Source organism: Tenrec ecaudatus, chromosome 10, assembly GCF_050624435.1.
Source record: "Tenrec ecaudatus isolate mTenEca1 chromosome 10, mTenEca1.hap1, whole genome shotgun sequence".
NCBI lineage: Eukaryota > Metazoa > Chordata > Mammalia > Afrosoricida > Tenrecidae > Tenrec > Tenrec ecaudatus.
Window position 1 is genome coordinate 127,411,379 of NC_134539.1, and position 21,538 is coordinate 127,432,916.

General features: G+C 45.5%; 1 protein-coding gene across 2 annotated transcripts in view; it reads right to left on the reverse strand.

The window, feature by feature from the left end:
- TOM1L1 (target of myb1 like 1 membrane trafficking protein) overlaps positions 1 to 21,303 on the reverse strand; it is a 54,816-nt gene extending 33,513 nt beyond the window's left edge. Inside the window, exons 1-7 of one of the 2 annotated variants that reach the window (XM_075561583.1) lie at positions 21,165 to 21,303; positions 18,479 to 18,563; positions 16,082 to 16,160; positions 9,819 to 9,968; positions 9,100 to 9,222; positions 7,469 to 7,573; positions 4,880 to 4,996 (exon numbers count right to left, since the gene is read on the reverse strand). In XM_075561583.1, the coding sequence (XP_075417698.1) occupies positions 4,880 to 4,996; positions 7,469 to 7,573; positions 9,100 to 9,222; positions 9,819 to 9,968; positions 16,082 to 16,160; positions 18,479 to 18,563; positions 21,165 to 21,222 (717 nt within the window). In that variant the 5' untranslated portion in view covers positions 21,223 to 21,303. The remainder of the gene's footprint in view (positions 1 to 4,879; positions 4,997 to 7,468; positions 7,574 to 9,099; positions 9,223 to 9,818; positions 9,969 to 16,081; positions 16,161 to 18,478; positions 18,564 to 21,164) is intronic. The other variant, XM_075561585.1, reaches the window with a different exon arrangement.
- Positions 21,304 to 21,538: the final 235 nt, after the last annotated feature.

The window sequence follows — 21,538 nt, forward strand, 5'->3', positions numbered from 1 at the left end:
CTCAGAAGCAGCACCTTTAATGTCTATATTTCTACCAACAATCTGTTTTTGACAAGTACTCTCTAAGGTGACAGCTCTTCTCTACCGTGTCCTCACATCTTTCAGAGCCCCGACCAGGGGTACTTCTAACTCCATATTGTCACCAGGAGTCCTTCTACGACGATCTGGGCTTCTTCTATCACGCTTCTCAACACTGCCCCATCCTCTGTCCACTTCTCAATCCCAAAGTCAAGTCCACAGTTTTAGATGTTTGTTATAGCAGCACCCTACTTCCCGTCAAGTACAAATATCTATAGCTGGCTTTGTAATGCAAACTGTGGATTCGTTTCCCACTGCTGCTGCAACATGAACGCACAAATACACTCTTGCAGGTGTGAAGGTAAGAATGTAAAACCAAGGTCTCGGGGAGGCTGCCTTCCTGCTGGAGGCTTTAGGGGTAAGCCTGTTTCCCTGCCTTTTCAAGTTTCCAGGAACCGCCTGCATCCCTGGGCTCCGGAGCCCCTTCCCTGTAAGGCAGCTTGCTCTCATCGTAGCATTACCTGCTGCTTACTCTCACCTCCCTGCCTCCCTCTCATTCGAACTCTTGGATGATGCCGGGTCCACCTGGGAGATGCAGTATTTTCTCCCCATCTCAAGATCCTCACCTCATCACCTCTACCCAGCCCCTCCTACCACAGGAGGTAACGTGCTCCCAGGTTTGGGGGTTAGGACATGGACACTTTTGAAGGACCACAATTCCTCCGGGCGCTACATGCAGTCGCTAGCAGAAACCAAAGGTATTAGAGGCAGACCTCCAATGACCTGTAATGACGTGCCTATCAGAGAACCCAGAAAATAAGGCTGTTCAATACAGACTCAGAGGTCAGCATAAGAAGTGAGAGACTGAGGAAAATGACAACTGAGTTGAACAAGAATCAAATAGAACTACTGGAAATGAATAACAGTGAACGAGATTTAAGATAATGATGGAGCAAATATCAGAAGAGATGGAAAAAGAGAGATTTAATCAACTTAACCGCGGGTCTGAAGAAATGAGTGAACTGTAAGATGGAAAGACAAAAGAGGCCTAAAAAAGAAAGCATGAAGGATATGAGACAGTCTAAAAACCAGGAACTCTGCTTTTATTTCAGACCAGCCATCTTTTTAATTTTTTCCATTTAAGGAAAAGATTTTCATAATGTTTTCCTCTAAGTCCTGCTATTATGCATTTCCTTGTCTCCTTAGAAGGAAGCTTATCCACTTCCTGAGTTCATGTCTTTCTTGAGTGCTATTTTTGCAGCTCAGGTTTAGCTAGTGGACAGAAGCACTACCGTCCAGTTCATAGCAACCCCACTCTTTACAGGAGTGGACAGTGGAGCGGCTGGGGGTTTCAAACTGCCGATCTGGCAATTAGCAGCCCAACATATAAGATGCTACGGGACCAGGGCTCTCTCAGCCATCCTCAATTCTGTGCCTGCACATTCTAAGCACCTTAGGCTTGGGAGTGAGAGGTACTGGCACAATATGCTGCTCCTTGAAGTTCTACTAAAAGAAAGTTTTATTTCCTCTAGGGTATGACTAGCACCTCATGTCTGTGGGTGTTGTTTTGAGCTCCCCAGGCAATCTGAATATGCCAGGCCCGCTGATAGGCACTGATCATTATTGCATGAATGTGTGTGTAGAGGATGCGGAGTAAGAGCAGTAGGTTCCTTTAAAGCAGGTTTTCTCACACGACAAGTTCCTAGACTGAGTGCCATCCGGCCTCAGGACAGCATTGTCTGTACAGATGGACGAGGTTCTCCAGCTGTCAAAGTCTAAGGGCCCCAGAAAGTGCTGATCAGTTTTCTTCTGGCTGCAGAGGCAGCAGTTCTCTTGGCAACCACTTGTTCTTACTTGGAGGCCAGGCTGTTTCTCTGGCCTTGACCCTCACCCTGGAAGTCCCTCACTCTTCTAGCTGGCAGCTCAGACAGCAGGGGAGAGATGAAACACGATTTTAATCTCCATCACACTGCCCAAGGCCTGTCTTATTTGACTTTGATGTTGAGGTTCTCATTATGGGTTTTGTTTTTTTCCCTGAGGAATGTCTCTTTGGACTGCCCTCTTTTATGAGTTTCCCAGTAGGTCTACTCTCATCTGCATTATAAGGCACTGAATATTCTCATTGTTCTGATCTGTTGATGGCCTGTCTGTCCAGGCCTTCCTTTAATGCTCAGCATTTATGGCTTTTTTCTTTTGTCATCCCAGTAGAATTTGAGGGAAAAGGTGACTAATGAAATATTTTACCAAGATCAGCATATTATTGTTATTTGGTAGTAGGAACAAATGTGAAACTCGTCTTACAAAATCCACAGAGTTGAATTCAGGTATGGTGCACCCTCCTCCACATCAGCTTGTGCACTGGCTTCCAAATGCCTGCCCCTCCTGATGCCCCAGGATTGCGCGTGCCGCAATCCCCCAGAACCCCCAGAGCAGCGGGTTCTCAACCCGTGGGTCAAGACCCCTTTAGGGGTCAAACAACCCTTTCACATGGATCACCCGATTCATAACAGTATCAAAATTTCAGTAATAAAGTAGCAACAAAAATAATTTGATGATTGGGGGAGTGACCACAACATGAGGAACTAGATTAAAGAGTCGCGGCATGAGGAAGGCTGAGACCACTGTCCTAGAGTAGCATAAGGGCAGCCAGGCTGAGAATCAGCTTCACCTGAGGCTTCAACTCCAGGGATGTGAATAGTTGAGGTTGTAACTCCATGGAGTTGAATATTCCAGACAGGTGTGCCAAAACCCTTTGAAAGAGTGAAAACTAAAGCATTGTTACATTTCTCCAGGATCAATTTTTGCTGGATTCACTCGCCCCTTGTTCCCTCTCTCCCAGGAGTTTTGACCACAGGTTTTAGACCAGCTGCAGGAGGGTATTTAGAAGAAAAGAGAGAGAGAGAAAAAAAAAAGAGTTTCTATCCAAATATTCGTCCAAAGAAATTAAGAATAGCGTTCCCCATGTCAGATTTCAATGGCATAATAACAAAAGCAAAGAAGGGGAAATAAATTACACATTCAATAGGCTCTGTACACACGTTGAGCTGATGCCAGAACCCGCTGAAGTAGAACTGGCCATGAGTATTATTCTAATGTTGATTTATAACCTGAGTCTCTTTACTATTCAAAGCAGCACACTGCCTGGAGCTCTGGCATGAAAACAGTGAGCAGCAAATTAGCCTTATCCTTACAAAATTTAACCAAACATCTGCATCAAAGGATTCTGAGGAAAAAAGGCATTTCAGTGTATTCCAGGAGGACTGAGACCTAAAACGGGATTCACAGTTTTAAAGGGAACGTGTCAGTGAACATTTTAACTGGAGGATTATTTGCTTCTTGGGAAAAGAATCCTGAATCCTTTCTTTCTGGAGCTCTGGAAGAGCTAGAAGTAGAGCCGGGCCATTTCTGCAAAATGCCACCTGCCACATATTCCCTCACGTCGATTTTTAATTTTTACTTAAAGGATTTGCTAAAAAAAAAAATTGCCAACTTTACATCCACGCAAAACTCACTGTACCAATTCTGACAGTTAATGACCCTATAGCTCAGAGGGCAGCTACCCTTTGGGCTTCCAAGGCTGCCGGCTTTCGGGGAGCAAGCGGCCTCCTTTTGCCTAAAGGAGGGGAGAGGTTCAGATTACTTCGCAGCCAGACAACTCAGCTTTGCACCACCAGGGCTCCCACTAACCTCACAAGGTACTAGACATTTCCTATCTGCAAAAGTGCTCACGTGAGACTTTCAAAAAGACCAACTCATTGCTGTGGAGCCAGGCTGATTGTGATTCACAGGGACCCTGTGGGACAGAGAAGGCTCAAAGCAGCCCTGGTAGGACTGCGGGCTGCAACTTGGGCTGCTAAGAAATGCGCATCTGTCTCCCCGCCCACTAGAAAAGGAGGAGGCCGTCCGCCCAGATAAAGAGGCACAGCCTTGGGAACCCCGGAGAACAGTGCTCCTCTGTCCCGTAGACGAAGAGTCAGCATTGGCACTACACGAGGGCAGTAGGCTGGTTTGTTTTTCAGTCTTTTCCGAAGCAGACTGCCCCGTCTTTCTGCCGGGGAGCAGCTGGTGGGCACTAGAAGCTGGCCCTTTCAATCAGCAGCAGCCCCTGAGCCATGGCGCCCCCAGGGTTCCTTTTAAAAGACATTACTACCTGTGAACGCTGAGTCATGATTAATTTTCATTCCTAAATTCCTCTCTTGCTCAGGTAGGCCCAGGCGCTGTCTGTTTGTTCCCAAAGCCTTTGTATCAGCTTCATCTAAATCTTTTCCCCTTCCCAACTTCCTTCTTGACTCCACCCGTGAATTAATTTATATGCGAGGATCTGTAACAGTTTGCTGCATTATTTGCAAAACAGTACTTTATTGCGACTTCAGACTTAAATTTCTAAAGACTAAAACAGTCCCCTCATTTCCATAGCTCTTATCACATCAAACTGCTGGTCTGCCAGTCTCTTTACTAAGGTCCCCTAATGAGATTACAAGGAGGGTTTCACTGAGAGAACTCCTTATCTGCCGCCATCCAATGAGCCCGGAGACATGTTCAAGGGCATTTCATTTGGAGTAACCTGCACATGTATGATCTGGGACCCACGTAGCAAGATGTTTTACCCTCATGAAACAATGAAAGACTACTATGCGGGTGTGCATGACCACGGTAGCAAGTTCATTAAGAGAGCTAGGACAGTGTCAACGTGATTATTGCACTTCTTATCAGATCATCCTTAAAACTGTGGAGCTGAGCAATCATTCAAGTTCAGAGGGTTTGCTGGCCCAGAGAATGCCAAGCTGCCACACATCTCGAAGACTCTGAGTTGGGAAAAGCATTTCAAGAGCCACTCAATTGTCCCGTCACCATACCACACCTGAAGAAGCTGTACGTCTTCATGGCTGGCAGACCCCGGCGCAACCTCCAATAAGATGGTGAACATCACGCTCACGTTCATCTTCACCATGTCCAACTCACTGTGTAGCTTTCCGACCTGCAGGGAGCAACACAGGCGCAAGTCAGGAAGCGTGCCACGTGAAACGAATACCTTGTTTCCTGCCCCTACCGGGCAATTGCTGGGAGGGAAAGGGCATCAGCAAAATCTATTATGTTCTATTTTGACCCATTCACATGCTTATTTTGTAAACATGTAACCCGTCCTCTACTAGGAGGAGTTGCCATTTTTGTAATAACCCAAGAATATGCTCCAGGAAAGCTGCAAAGGAAGGAAATAGGAAGAAATATGTGCTAGGAAAATGGAAAAAAAAATTGTCAGATGAGAACTGATGTTGAGAAGGAGGTAATGATAAGGCAGCAGGATGAGAGTCTCTAAAAACAGAAGCAAACACTAGTCCGGATTTTCTTATCAAACACCGGAGGCTGAAGACTTTTTAAAATTCTTTTGGTATTAAAAAAAGAATTAACCAGATTTTTCCTGGATTAAATTCTAAGAAGAATTAATTACATGGAATCTTATGAGGAATTCAGAACTAGAATAGTATAAAGTCTTTATAGATAGTTTCCTTATAACTGGGCAGAAATAAACTTCAGAATCATTACTTATCTGTAAGTGTTAGGTGCTGTCAGGTTCATGCGAACTCTATGTAAAACAAAACACCTCCTGGACCGGTGCCATCCTCTCAGAATTGTTGTTATATTGAAGCCACTGTGTCAATTCATCTCATCAAGTGTCTTCCTCTTTTTTGCTGCCCTTCTACTTTACCAATGTCCCTTTCAAGGGACTGATTTCTCCTAAAAACATGTCAAAAGTACCCGAGAAAAAGTGCAACCTCCTTGGCTCTAGGGACCACTCTGGCTGTACTTCTTCCAAGACAGATCGATTTCTCCTCTTGGCGGTCCATGGTACTTTCCATCTTCTTCCCCAGCACCACAATTCAAGTGCACTGCTTCTCCTCTGGTCTTCCTTATTCAATGTCCAACTTTCACGTGCACATGAGGTGACTGAAAATACCGTGGTTTGGGTCAGGTGCACCTTAGTCCTCAAAATAACACACCCTTGTTCTTCCACATTTTAAAGAGATCTTGTGCAGCAGATTTACCCAATGCAATGTGTCCTATGATCTTTTGACTGCTGCTTCCATGAGCAATGATTGTGATCCAAGCAAGATGAATTCCTGACAACTTCAATCTTTTCTCCATTTGTCATGTTATCTACTGGTTCAGTTGTGAGGATTTGTGTTTTCTTTACGTTGAGTTGTCATCCAAACTGAAAGCTGCACTCATTGATCATCAGCAGCTACTGCTTCGAGCCCTTCTCACTTAGAGCAAGCAAGGTTGTGTCATCTGCATATATCAGATTGTTCACAAGCCTTCCTTCAATTCTGATGTTGACTTTTTCTTCATATATTCCAGCTTTTCTGATGATTTGCTCAGCATACAGATTGAATAAATAAAGGATACAACCCAGACACACGCTTTTCTGATTTTAAACCATGCAACGTTCCCTTGTTCTGTCTGAACAGACTGCCTCTTGATCTAGGTACACATTTCAGTCAAGCGCAATGAAGTGTTCTTGAATTCCCATTCCTCTTAGTGTTCTCAAATAGCCGAGCCTTTGCATAATCAATAAAACACAAGTAAACATTTTTCTGATATCCCCTCCTATGAACCAAGATTGATCTGACATCAGCAATGACAGCCCTCGTTTGAGGTGCTCTTCTGAATCTGGCTACAATTTCTGCCACCTCCTTGTCATTGCACTTCTGTAATGAATGGTGAATGATCTTCAGCAGAATTTTTCTTGTATGTGATATTAATGATATTGTTCTGTAATACCTGCTTTCTGTGGGGTCCCCTTTCTTTGGAATGGGTCCAGATATTGATATCTTCAGATGTGGGTTAGGTGGCTGTTTCCAAATATCCTGGCATAGAGGAGTGAGTGTTCCCAGGGTTTCATCAACATGCTGAAACACTTCAACCGGTATTCCATCAAATCTGGAGCCTTGTTTTCACTAATGCCTTCACCATGCAGCTGATTTCTCTGAAGTAGACAGCCTATTCCTTCTTTGTTGCCAAAGCCTATCACCTTGAGTGACCCTGCTGGCATTTGAAATACTTGTGACATAGTTTCCAATTGCTTATATAGACCCTTGATAAAGAGCCATAAGTTATACAATAACATGAGTAATAAGACGACCAGTTACTCGGCTCTCTGAAACAGCGCATGTATCTATGGATAGTCCTGGCAAGAGCAGGGGAAAGCTGACAGAAGACCCAGTCCTTGCCCACTCTTCCACAAAGACATGAAAGCAGCAGAACGCAGCTGTTCACAGCTTCGGCTTGAGAACCAGACGATTTATAGGACAAAATCTCTTTAGGAATGAAAAGGGTTAAGTCACATAACATCACTACGCCTCATCTTCCTCCTTCTAAAATGAGAAGAATAATGTACTACCACTAAGAAGAATACATGAGCTATAGTCTTAGAACTTGTTGCGATTAGTACCTGTTCTGGGACCAACATAATGGTCGAGTTCTTGGGGACGACTGCAGAAGGAAGGGCCGGTGCTGTAGGAACAGATGTTGGTGGATTCGATGAGATCGGAGCAGTCTGTTAATTAGAAATATGGAGATGATATTATCTGATTTGACAGGCCCTCCATGCCGTTTTCACTCAGCTGACTCAATCACTGCCCTCAGCCACAGCCTGGGTTAGAGAGCGTTAGCTCAGAGTCAATCCTCTGGTATACAATCAGCCCAACGTTGCGAGAAGAGAGCTAAAAGCACGTGAAATTCTCAGAACAGAACAGATACGGAGCAACAGGTGGTCACGGACATGATTTTTAACTGAACTACCATTTCATGGAATGTTTGGTAAAATGGCTTTTCCCGTGGGACTCTACGGGATACACAATGCTGTGAAATCATCCCTGCTCTCGCTGGATGGTTAAAATCAAATGCTAAATCAATCCACGTAACGTCTTTTTAAGCTACAGCTGGCAGAGCACTTCTTCTCCGCCAATGAACGCCTCCCTGAGCCAGTGCCTCACGCGCACCCAAAAGTGGAACAGAATAAAATCATAAAAGTAAAAATAAAATGGCCCAAAGCCCAGGGATCTAGGCCAGTACATCCTGATAATGATTTGCATAGAAATCACCCGGAAACCCTGCTTAAATGAAGATCTTGCGTAGTCTAAGAGTGAAGTATATCTACATTTATAACAAGCCCCCAGAGAATACTCCAACTCACACACTTGGAATATCTAAATCCTAGGCTAGTACTACAGAGTACCTTGGGAGGAAAAAGACAAGGCATATAATGAGCAGGTTCACTGGTAGGTGCGGGCAAAGATGAGACAGGTGTTCATGGCCAGAGTGCTCAAAATATAGCTTTCACAGAGGAGGCTTCTGGTAGACATCTGACTGGTTTATTTTACCAAGTCAGGACACTACAGGAGGAAAGAGCTACTACACATTAAGGAAATTGGAGAAAAATAAGAACTGAGTTATAACCAACTACTCAATGTACTAAAAGTTCAATTTTGAAAATTTGTAAACTTGAGAATGGACACCTGTGAACCTGTGGCAAACATTCCCGGGGCTGTGGATATTACCAAAAAGCACAAAAGTAACTCTTACTAGTCTGCGTGGTCGACACTATTCTTTTGCCTGTTCAGTCTCAATCCTTCCTTTTGCCAGCTGCCCTCTTCTCTTTATATATTACTAACCACTTCCTTGGGAGCTGCCATGTTCTCATAAGATCTCAGTCGATTTGTTCAGAAATGGGAAACTGAAATAAATGGACTCAATGTGGCTCTTCCCCAAGGATTTTAGACTTGGGATGTGAAGAGAAAGGAACTCTATGACACGACAAGCTGGACGCTCTTTCTACTCTTCGTCATGGGAAAGAAGAATGAAGTTGACGGTCACAGGAAAATGGAAACATTGAAGGCATTTCAATGCTGGATTCTCTTTTGTTTCAACAGTCCAGCTAATACCAGCCTTTTTTGGTGGGACAGTTATTATAGGCGCTATCTGAATATCCTTTCTAATCATTTTCCTCTTTTGCTAACGGTAGATGGAGCTACATTTCCCCTTGCATAAGACACTTAGGCAGGTTAAGGAAAGGCCTCCTACCTCTGGTCTTGTTTCCGCCTCTGCATCTGAAGGAGGAAACTGTACGCCTCTCTTGAGCAGGTCAAGATACACTTCCTTCACTTCACTTACATCCACACCTCCCGGGAAGCCCTGGGACCAAATCTGGATTCAAGAATAGAAAGTTCCAGCATTAAGAACAGCAGCAAAAACCAAAATACAATCCTTCACAGGGGACAGGAAAACGGGAGGTTCTTTTGAATGCCATAGACAAAAGGTACATTTTCAAAGGCTAGAATAATAACTTGAGATATTCTTATCAGCAGCATCCTATGTATCAATGTATTCACGATATCCTAGGACAGATGCCATTGATTGGTATTTGTGGTACTGAACACAGTCAATAGATTCTAAAATAGCACCAGAAGCTTTTGTGCCAAGTAATCTTGGACTAGTTAGGTAACTATTCCAGGATATAGTTTCCATAGCTACAAAATAAACACACACACAACCATCTTTTATACCTGTCATGGATAATCTAGAAACTGAGAGAAAAGCAGAGATATGATTCCAAAATTCTTCAGGTGAGAAGGGTCACTATCCAATGCCAATAAACTGTTATTACGCAGAAAATAAAATATGAAGAATGCTTTCTGGCTCAAAGCAAAGCTCATAAAAAATCACTGAACTCATCAGGAAGTATGTAATGACATCCTTAATCTTAGATGTTTACCATCCCAGGAGGTCCAAGGCAGACTTACCTTAATGAAATTCAAGATTTTATTCTGAGTGTCTAAAGGCAAGTTGTATTTGGGATTCAGCAGCTTAACTAGGCAATCTTTCACGAACTCCTTCTTTGTGATCAGAGATTGGAAACTTGGACCACAGTTCTGTATGCACATGTCAATGAGCTATATTAGAGAGAGAAATTAAACATGCTAGTTCTCTGGCAAAACCCAGCTCCCCAATACAATGCAAAATAAAGATTTTCACCAGCATTCTAATTAACAAAAATAATGTAGTTTCGATTTAAATAGAAGCCAAAGTGTTAGGTTCTGGGGATGTTTGGAAATGGAAAGCGTAATGTAATTGCTTGGGGATAGACCTCTTAGAGAGTCAGGACACAATCACATAAGAGCATTAAGAGCAATAGTGAATTCACTTGGTAGTGAATGGTAGTGAATGCCAAGTGCCAAATGAGAAGTGCAAGCCAAACACATGGGTTATAGACAGGAGGACGTGCATCCGAGTTTCCCAGGGAAGCCCTGATGATTTATGTCTGTTTTTCCTGGCTTTTATTGAGGGGCCTTCTTTCACTCTCAAAAGTGTCCTGGTTTAGATGAATAATTTACACAGTAACCCTAAGTACAGAACTTTATAAGCAGGTGCAACAAGTCTTAGAAGAATTTTAGCAAAAGCTGGGGTTTGAAAGAGGAATAAATAAAGATGACGGTAGAACTATAAATGATATTTAAAAAAATCCAAAAGTGGCAAAGGGCATGACTTGTAAGGAAGAAAACAGATATTCTGTCCCTTAGGTGCTTTGTATAGGCAAACTGGGGTCACTGGAACGGTAGGGAGAGTAGTCTTGGGGTGACGGGTCTTATCCAGAAAGTATAAGGTGAATGGTATTGTGCAGTTTGGATGTCATCTCAAAAACACTCAGATCCACGAAGAGTTTTTTTTTATTAGTTTGTAGCCATCACGCTTGTAACACCAGCTTAACAGGTGAGAAGCGTCTCAGAGAAACATTAACGTGTGAAAGGTAACACTCCGGACAATTTTCCACGTAGCAATGGAGAAAGGGAACTGGAGGGTACACTATCCCAGAGGCATGGAGACATCTAGTAGGGACCCGCCAGGACACACATGGCATAGAAAAGGCTGTGTGCGGATACAAGGAAATGGAAGCCAGACGTATGAAGGGAGAAGCCTCAACAACTTGCTGAACAAGGATCAAGACCAAGACACAAGTGCCTTTCATTCTGCAGGAAGTCGATGGCGTCTGATGGAGAGTTGGCAGTGGACGGAGAGGTATGGCTTATGAGTGCTCAAAATGATGGACTGAAATGCAAGGATCCTGAATTGACAAGAATATGGGATATTCACATAGAGACGTTTAGCAGAGGCCTGTATGTGCATGGCTGCAGGCCAGGAAATTGTAGGACGAACCAGGGGTGAGTCAGCAAAGCTGCTTGAGACGAGAGAGAGCACGGCGGGAGGCTGGGAGCGCTCTTGTACAAAAGCTGGAGGCAAACTCAGTAAACGAAGCTCATGGCAGTTGAAGAACGAAATGCCGTGAACATGATGTGCATAAAGTCAAAGGCGGGCAGAGTTCCAAAACAGTCAAGAAAACGGACCGAGAAGAACGCAGCTTGACTTGCTGATCAGTGGGGTCGCTATTCACCTTGAAGGAACTGCTTTCAACAAGGCAACATAAACAGGAGTCTGGCTCAGAAGGGATGTGCTGGCATGAACCAAAGTGACTTAAAAACAAAAGTAAAGTTCTAGCTTCCATGCTGCCAGCCGTGTTAGGGAGGCCACGGGGACCACAGCACGGTCACACAGACCACCATGCCCGCAGAAGGCAGTCCTGGAAAGCGACTTTACACCGGGCTCTGTCACTCCGATGACACGACACCAAGCTGTACTTTCATACCCCAATATTCAAGGGCAAGGTGACCAAGAAGGCGGGCGGAAAATACAGAAGCTGAGCAAACAGGGCAGGGGGCACCACGGAGAAAGCATTTCCAGCAAAGGAAAGTGAAAACAAAGCCTGCAACATATTACAATGTCTCAGATTAATGCCAGTTGGTTAGAAGATGAGTCGAAAGTTTGCATTACAAACGTCTTTTATCTTGGCACATTATCAGGATGACTTTTTAATTGGTTGAAATGCTGAAAAGAGAATGGGCTCTGTCTGGCTCACTGAGCGTTTAGAGAGAAACTTCCCCCAGCTGGTTGTGAGGTCTCAGCCGACAGACTTAAGCCTCCAAGTCACGTTTCCCCTAATGCTCAGATGAGCGGTGGATTTCTTGCTAACCAATTTCTATGCTTGGAGCACCAAGATGTTATGAAAATGGGTCACCCTCCCAGGAGGCTCATACACAAAAATCAAAGAGCCAACAAGAAATATTGAGAAGGTTAACATCCGGAGATGAGAAATCCTGCCCTTTCAGTTATTCCTTTGGAATGGGGTATGTCAGGAGTAATTACTTCTACATCACCACCTCTTGTATGCCGCCAATATCTCTTGCTACCCTTTCAGCCCAGAGATAAAGTAGTAAAATCTCTTGTGCCAAATGGGAAAAATCAAACGCGCCGCTTTTACACATTTTGAAATTGGGTCTTGGTGTAAGTGTGTTCATATAACCTATCTCTGGTAAGAGAAGCCGTCATCTGAGACTGACTAGAGATCCTAGGAGACAAGGGTCTTTGAGAACCTGCACTGGGAGGCTCCAGGCTTCCTGGGGTGTTTGGCTCTTGACTGGGCAAATAATTTATTCTTACTAAGCATGGGTATCGTCTGCAAAAAGGGCAAAATACCTTCCTCTAGAGCAGTGGTCTCAACCTTCCTAATGCCGCCACCCTTTAACACAGTTCCTCATGGTGTGGTGACCCCACCCAACCAAAACAGTATTTTTGTTGCTACTTAATAACTGTAATTTTGCTGGTTATAAATTGGGTAACCCCCGTGGAAGGGTGGCTCAACCCACAGGTTGAGCACCACTGTTCTAGAAGTTTCTTGTGAGGATGAAATGAAATATAATCTCTAGGAAGAGCCAGATCCATAACTGGGGCTCTCTAAAAGGTAACTACTTTGTTCATATGCTTCCCTGGAGAATTTCCTATTAGGAGAGGGAGGACATCCCCTCATTAGTTACTATGAGTACTCTTTTTAGAGAGGCTGGAGGAAGAAGAGTTTTATTTCTCATAGTAAGTCACTTCAGCAGATACCAACTTATTACTGGGTGCTTTCTAACATGAATTGGCTAAGACAGTCTCCCAAGCTGAAACCCCACCTACTGCGACAACAGTCAGCTTCCTAGGCTATCAGCTCTGAGGATCACACCCTGATTATGGGGACCACACCAAAGGATGGCCAACTTCACATGACACCTCTAGGCAGAGGCCATTTTTGTCACTCTCACCCAAATAGGCTCTGGGTGGATAATCACATTTCACACTTCTTCTAAAGCCCCAGGAACTCTTCCCCTAGTGGGTACTTCACAAAAGCCTATTAGTTAATTAATTCCCAGGAACCTGTTCAACCACTTTTTACTTGACAATAATAGTAGTATCTTGTTGAGATTCATCACAATGGGCTCATTCAAGAAAAGGCTAGTTTCTGGCTCAGAGTTACAGAGCCTGGTAATAAAATAGCTTTAAAGAAAAAACAACCAAAAAAACTATTGGCTACAAAACTGCTCTACCAATGGATGATAGAAAATCTCCTATCTTCAAATCTCATCAAAGACTTAATCAAGGCAAAGAAGTCCACAGAGAATCCAAACTGACAGCGAACACAGAGAACATCTATAATTGATTTGGAGACGCTCTCAGCAGCACATAAAAAGAACATGGAAATGTCAGATATAAGGATTATGTTTTAAAGAGTTTGTTGGCAAACTTAAAATTGCCTTTGACAGACAGTGGATAATCCCTTCTGCAACTAATTTCCAACATAATTAAGTTTGGCTGACATGACTACTGACGTCAGTTCTGAGGCTCAAGGACTCGCACTGGTGAGTAGTCAGAAGTAGAGAGACGGGTGCTAATCTGCCTGAAGGTATCAAGACAGGGGCTGCTGAATGAAAGCCCAAGAAGTGGGTGTTTTCCCCACTTCGTGTGAATTCTGAGTCCACGAAGGAGGAGGTGGCCTCCCCCCTAATCTGTGAGCCTTATTTTGGTACAGGTTTCGATTCAGTTGTTCTCGTGGTACTGGTGTGGAAATCACAAGGCAAAGATCTTAGTGTTGTCTGAGGCAGAACAGGCAGCTATGGGACAAGGTTTAGATTAAATCACTGAGGGGGCGAGTTAGCAAGGGTAAGAAGGAATAACATTCCTGGATAGCTCAACTTTCTCAGGGAAGGGTGTTGGTTTATCTTCATTAAAAAGGAACTGTAATAGTGGAAGATATGGAGATAGGGAACTATCAAGGAGGTTGGGCACAATAAAAACTCATTATAAAGAGAGAAGATGAAATAATATTCCGTGATGAAATGTAAGAGGTGGCAGGCATTCATTTTCCACCCTTACCCTCCTTACTCAAGTCTCCTAACCTTCCGCTGTCTTAAGATAGCTTAAATCTACAGTATTTGGGGGCACATCTTCAGGTTATTTCTATAGTACCCAGGAGCCTGGGTGGCACAATGGTTATGTGCATGATCGCTTCCCGCAAAAATCTGAGATTCAAACCTACAGCAGCACCAAGGGAGAAAAATGTGGTAATCTGATTTCATACAGATTAACAGCCATGAAAACCCTATGGGGTAGTTGTGTGTGATCCTCGCATTGCTTTGAGTAGGAATCGACCCAATGGCCCTGGGTCTGATGTGGTTTTCTATACTACCTTTTTTAGCCCTTGCCCTTGAGTCTGGAGAGTGGGAGAGGCAAGGTGGAGCACACAGTCAATGAGTCCACCAACATCTGATACACGAATATCCTGGGCTCTACGCTGTACACACATTAGATGAACATGACCAATGAAACACAGTAGTCTCTCCTGACAGATATGATTCAATTTGAGAAACAATATAGGATGGGGAAATAGGTATGGAATTTAGAATATGATGTTATTTCAAATTCTGGTTATGCTATTTAATAGTCATTTAACCTTGAAAGATCACTTAACCCTTTCTTCGTCTCAGCGTCTTCTGCGGAATTGGCATTAACAACACAAGTACTTCACAGGGCTGTTGAGCACCTCAACAAGTGGGTAAGTAATTTGAAAGTGTCAGTCAGAGGTTTACTATCACTGTGATAATATTTTCACAGAAGCACCTGGCTCTCCCTCCCTAGTTTTTCACTCTGCGATCTTTCTGAGGTAGCTCTTAGGAGTGTGGGGCATGGAGGGGGCCAGTAAAAGGCGACGAAGGGAAACACCTCTAATTCTTTATTGAAACCCCAACTTCAGCAATAGCATCGGTGAGATTGTTCGGTTAATTCCTCTCACCCTTGTAGTAAGCTACAATAGAGTTGTTTCACATGAAACTAGAAACTGGGAGCCAGGCTCCCATCTGTCCTACAGTTCTCTCTAGATAAACACTCCCAAAGCTCCCAAGAGCAGTGTGATGCTGGCTGATTAGTGAAGTAACCAAGCCAGGCCTGGGGCTGGGCTGCGATAAACATATCCATACAGAAGAAATGAGAAAGCCGCGCCGCTCACTCTCAGGTGTCTGGAGACAGGGCTCTCAAACACACCCAAGCAATAGGGGGAACTCACCAAAAAGTGAGTGGAGAGGTCACTTGGCCACCGATGGGAAGTGGGGATGGGAACCTGTCAGGTAAACTTGCCCACCCAAATCAGAAAATAAATGGCACAAAGGAAAACTGCCTCAATCAGCAAAGAGGGGTTCTTCAAATTATACCGGGCAGCAGGACTTGGCTGAAACGTAATGAGCTGGCAGCAGCTCAGGACTGCACAAAGGGCCTCAGACAAGGTAACAATGCTGATGAGGAGGCAGTTCTCAAGACTTCCATCCTACCGCCTTCAACAAACACACACAAACTTCTTGGTTGCTTCAGCATATACACGTTTTCAACCACCAGTCCCCAGTTCCTAACCAGGGGAAAAAATCAATTTCCCAGAATCCTAAGACATTAAACGCAATTACAGTCTCTCATTATTACCTCTCTCTGTTCTGCAATGCTCAATAAATGAACCGTTGGAACTCATAGTGTTTATGTCTCTTTCTCAATCTACTAATTCCCTCAGAATATTTCGATCCCCCCCCCTATTTAAACATAAGACCATAGCTTGGTAGACGACCTCGAGTTTTGATTATAATATTAAAGTACTTACTGACAAAGTCAGTTGTATTTCTTTATGGTTGTAGTTTTTGGAAATCCTTTTCTTCAAAGCTTTTACTGCATCTTTTGGCCTACAGCAATAAATACAGTAGAATCACCCATTTCAGTATTTGCTAAAACAAGCAGTATCTGAAAAAGAACACACACTGTAGAAGGCGCTCACCAAGGTTGCGCTGTGTGACCCTGGGGAGACCACTTACCTTCTTTTGTATAAGTTTTCTGATGCACATAGGCAAACAATGCCACCTACGTCATTGTGACAATCAAATAATTACATAAAATACAATAGCCCAGAAAGCACCACAACGAGACAAGCTTATACATCCCTCTGTCAGTACACAGAACCAGTGTACAGGATATGTAATTTCCAAAGCAACGGGGCTTGCTCATTTTAACTGATACTCTTAATATTTCCTGGCCTTTTCAGGTTGGGGATATCCAACAAACTCATTGCCTTTGAGTTGACTTCTTGGAAGAGCAACTCAATAGGACAGAGTCGAACTCCCCCCCCCCCCCCGTGGGTTTCCAATGCTGTATATACCTACACTTTACGTTGGGTTATGAACTATCGTACAAAAGCATTAATTGCCATGGAGTGCTGAGTAATATTTTTCTGAATGAAAGTGTGGTACACCAAAAGAGTTTGTGTAAATCTTCACAGGCCAGAAAGCCTCATCCTCTCCTACAGAGCGGCTAGTCGGTTGGAACCACGAACCTTGTACTTCACAGTCCAACTCGTCACCCAATATACTATGAGGGGTCCTAGAGGTTAACGAGACAAGAGGAATTGTGGGTCAACTTCTGAATCTACAATTTCATGGTACAGAGCCAGAAATTTTTCTCATCACAAGGTTGAATTTACTTCCTCTGTGAGACTCCCTTTCTGTTTGTATTATCAATGAAGAAACTGGTGTCGTCAATGAAAAGATTCACAGAAGGAAAACGGTAAGCACATTGACTGGAAAGACATGAATGTTTACAAGAAACAACCATGAGCACTTTCCATTGATGGCTGATCAATAATTAGGCTCAGCATGTTCTTCATCAACGTAAGCCAGACACGTCTGACAGCTGTCACATGACTACCAACAGAACGACAGTATTGTATCACTTATACTAAAAGCCGTAGCTGCCGAGTCAATTCTGACTCATAGTGACCCTGCAGGGCAGAACAGAACTGACCACTTAGGTTCCTCAGGCTACAGCCTTTATGGAAGCCGACTGCCACCTCTTTCTCCCAAGGATCAGCTTGTGGACCCAAACTCTGACGTCCTGATTATCAACTGAGCGCTTAAGAACTGTACCACCAGGGCTCCTGTATCCCTTATACCGGCCTGTAATGCAGGCTGTAAATTCAAACTGATTTTCCGCTCTCAGAAATATTTCTCTTAATTTGAATTCTCCAAACGAATTAAGAAGTAGCACAACATTTCAGTGTGAACATGAGGAAGTTGGCATTCTGAAGGAAAACGAACAAACAAAAATGTCCTGTGGCAAAAACTCACTGCTCTTGCGTCCATTCTGACTCGTGGTGACTCTTAGGGCAGAGCACAACCACTCCTGTGGGGGGGTTAGTGAGAGTGTCAGTCTTTGCAAGGGGAGAGAGTGCCATCTTTCTCCAGTGGAGTGGCTGGGGGTCTCAAACTCCTGACCCTGGCAGTTAACAGCCCATTGTCTGACCCACTCTACATCATCAAGGCTGGTTTGTGACGATTTCGCAGGGACAGTCTACCTTCAGGAAGTCAACCAATTTCTGGATAATACTTTTCAGTGACATCAGCAAAAACGCTTGCAATTAGAGCTAAGGGAATTCCTCTGGAGCAGCGGTTCTCCACCTTCCTCAGGCCGCAACCCTTTCACACGGTTCCTCGTGTGGTGGTGGCCCCCTAACCATGATATTACTTGCATTGCTACTTCCTAACTGTAATTTTGCTACTGTTATGAATCAGTGACCCCCGTAAAAGGGACGTTTGATTCTCAAAGGGGTCGCGACCCACAGGTTGAGAACCACTGCTCAAGGAGGAAACCATTTACCTTTTTTTTTTTCTTTTTTCCGAAACCGATGTCCGGCATTATTAGAAGCAGAATCTCTGACGCAGTGAGCCCGTGTGAAATTGTTCGGTACAGTTTAGTAGTAAGAAAGCCTAAGTAAGCCCATGCTTACCTTGCTTATTGAGTAATCAACACTACCCTTGGGGATGAGGAAAATGCTCAACAAGAGTGATTATACAACTCTTCTCAATATGGCTGGAAGTATTAAATTGTATAATATATGAATTATAAACCAATAAAACTGTTAAAGTAAAATCCAAGCGTTCACAAGCGAAGAATGCACTGTAACTTTATATTCTTATCAGCGGCAAGAGCAGGAACACCACACTGTACTCACCCATCTTGGGAGGTGTTAATGACGTCACAGATGTGCATGAACCGGCCCCAGTCTTCAGTCTGCACTCCAGCAAATGTAGCTTTTTCTGCAAAGAGAAAGCTGTTGGTTGAGGCTGAGCTACAAGAGGATAAAACAACGCTTGGTCTTCCTGAGATCGTCGGCACGGGATAAGCTAGCAAGAGCCATCAAGTTTGCAGTCTGAGAGGGCAACGTGACGCTCTGTTTTGTAAGTTTTCCCTCTGAACCACTCCAAGGAAATGGAGACATTAATCAGGACTCAAGTTCAGAGTGCTGCTTTTGTAAAAGTAATGGGTGACCTATTAGTAAAATGTGTGGGCCCAGCAAAGGCGGCAGGGTCAGGCCCGGCTGGCTGACTCTCCACCTGCTAGTTCTTTCAGGAAACGTAGTGAACACCTACCCATAAGGCACACTGCACAGTGCTAAGGAGTTTATCTTGCACAGTCTCATTTAACCCATTGTTCGAAATGGGGCAAGGGAGTTCAAGGAAGTTAAGTAAATGACACACACCAGGTTGTGTCATTTTCAGCCTGCAAAAGGTAGAACGAGGATTCAAACTTGAGTGCTTTAAGTAAAAAACATTTATTTGGGAGAGAGATGGGAGGGGAGAAGCTAAGTGAGAAAAGAGAGAGAAATACTAGCTATAAAGTCTGTCTTGTACAGTAAGACAATGTCACTATCCCCACGTGTACTAACCAAAGCTGTCTAGTACCTAGAACCTCAGCATTCAACAATCAGCCATCTTTCCCTAGATATTGCCTTTAAGAACATAAAATGTTCTCTGGAAAGGGAAGTAGAACTCACATTGAGGACCAGTTTAACATCTTTCCTACAAAAGAGGTGAGCTCCTTCATCATGAAAACCCAGATTCTTAGGTGGGAGAATGGATGAAGGGAAGAAAATAATTAGAAAGGATAATGAAGGGGGGGGGGATAGATTCTTAAGTGCCTGGTTGGAAGAACTCCAAAGTTTTAACCCACTTCCTATCTAGGAAGAGAGCTTTCTGAATTTGTCTTTGAGTAGACAGAGCTGCCCAACTTCAAGTTGTCAGGCCCGAGCTGTTGTTCCTTCTGCCAGATGTTCCCTTCTCATTCCTTGTTGTTCCTCTCAACTTCCTAAAAAACCAAAACAAACTCCTATTCACTCTTCAAAACCCAAGGCAGAGCTGATACCTGCCTCAGTTCGGCACATTTTATATTTTCCTTGTATTGCAAAGCTACTGTCTATGTTGGGGGTTACAATGAGATGATTGTATCCATCCTCCTGACACGTGTGCGTGCGCCCTGGGCTTTGAGACCTGATCTTTTCTTGGCCTCGGCAGTGCCCATTGGAGGTCCAGGCCCATAGCTGGGTGTCAACACAGATGGTAAAACGTCAAAGAATTCATGAGCAGTATTGCTGGAGCCGGAGTACCTGGATGGAGACTTTACCAGCTCCCTACATGGTCAGAGCCACAGGAGGCTCAGCAGGAAGAAAAGTCATGGAACACAGATCTGCACACAGGAGTTGCAATCGCATGGATGTAACTGGTATTTTGTTTGCTAGTTTGACTGCTGATGTTCCTTTTTCCCACGAAGGTGCAGTCTGAGTCTGTTTCTCATCGGGGCTCTTCTTCATACCCAATTACAGGTAGGACCCTCAACAGTTCATAAACGTCTCCTCCTCGAAAAGAACAGCAGCAGCAACAAACCCGACTCCTGCCCTCGGCAAAAATCTTGGTTTCTGAACCTAGAAACCAAGATTCCGGTTAGGTTAACGGGTTAACATGCCGAGAGCAGGCCTCACAAGCTTCCAATCTGTGCTTCCCCACTGCAACTAACTAAGGCCCCATGATTTCAACACCCCTCAACTCTCAACACAATGCCTAGCAGGACACCCAGACAACCAGTATGTACTCACACCACACCCAGTCACCCAGGAAGGAGTCTGGCGAAGCCAGGGCACCGAGCTGGTGCCCCTGAGCGGTACAGGCACCAGCTGCGGCTTCCTCCTACCTGTGCGGCAGCGGGCAGCCCCAGGAGAAATGAGCGAGGCAGGTGTTTGCGGTGTGGCCCCCAGTGGCTCCCATAGCCATTCTGTGACTCCCCTCCCCTCCCCCCGTCCGACGCCTCCGCGGCACTCCTTCCACTCGGACCCCTGTGATTTTATGCGCGTGGCCTCGAGGAGCAACTCAGCCAAAAGGGGCTCGGCGCCAGGTCCCGGGATTGGCTGGACCTGGCTTTCACCAAGAGGTCCCATCCGCGAACCCCACCCAGAGCCTCCACGTTCCTGTCACCCAGGCACCCCAACCCTGGGCCCGCGAGGAGCGCACTCCACCATAACCTCTCCGGGACCGAGGAGGCTCACGTCTCGCCAGGTAGAGGCCCCAACGCCACGGCCGAGCCCCGCGGGTCACCTGTCCGGTTTCCCTCGCAGGGAGGCAGCCCACGGAGGCACATGGTGAGGGCCAGGTTCGGGGACGAATCGCGAAGACCTCGGTGCCTGGGAGGACGCGGGAGGGGGGGCGGCGGCGGGTGCCCCGGCGAGTGGCTGGAGTGGGGGAGGGGCGGGGGGACAGTCCCTCAAACGCGGACCCTCTCGGTCCTCCTCCCGCGGGGTCGGGGTCACCCGGGAAAGTGAGCCCCGGGCTCCCGAGCCGGCGCGGGCGTGTCCGTCCGCGCCTCCTTACCGATCAGGTGGCCCACGGAGGTCCCGTAGGGATCCCGGTGAGTCTTCCCGAACGACATGGTAGCCCCAGAGAGCCGGGCCCAGGAAATCCGCCTCCTCCGCTCCCCGCTCCCGACTCCACCCGCTCCCTGTCCCCGGCTCCTCCTCTTCGCCCGAGCGCCCCCGGGCCGGGCCGGGCGCAGGCGGTGCGACACGCCCGGCCGCGGCGGGGCGCGGACACCGGCGCCTGCGGGCACGCGGGGAGGGGCCTGGGAGGCGGCCGCGCACCTGCCGCGCGCCCCCTGGGCTGGAGGGGCGGGGCCCGGGCCCCTGGTGGGACAAGGCCCGGTGGGACAATGACCCTCGGTGGGACAGGGCCCTCGGGAGACAGTAGCT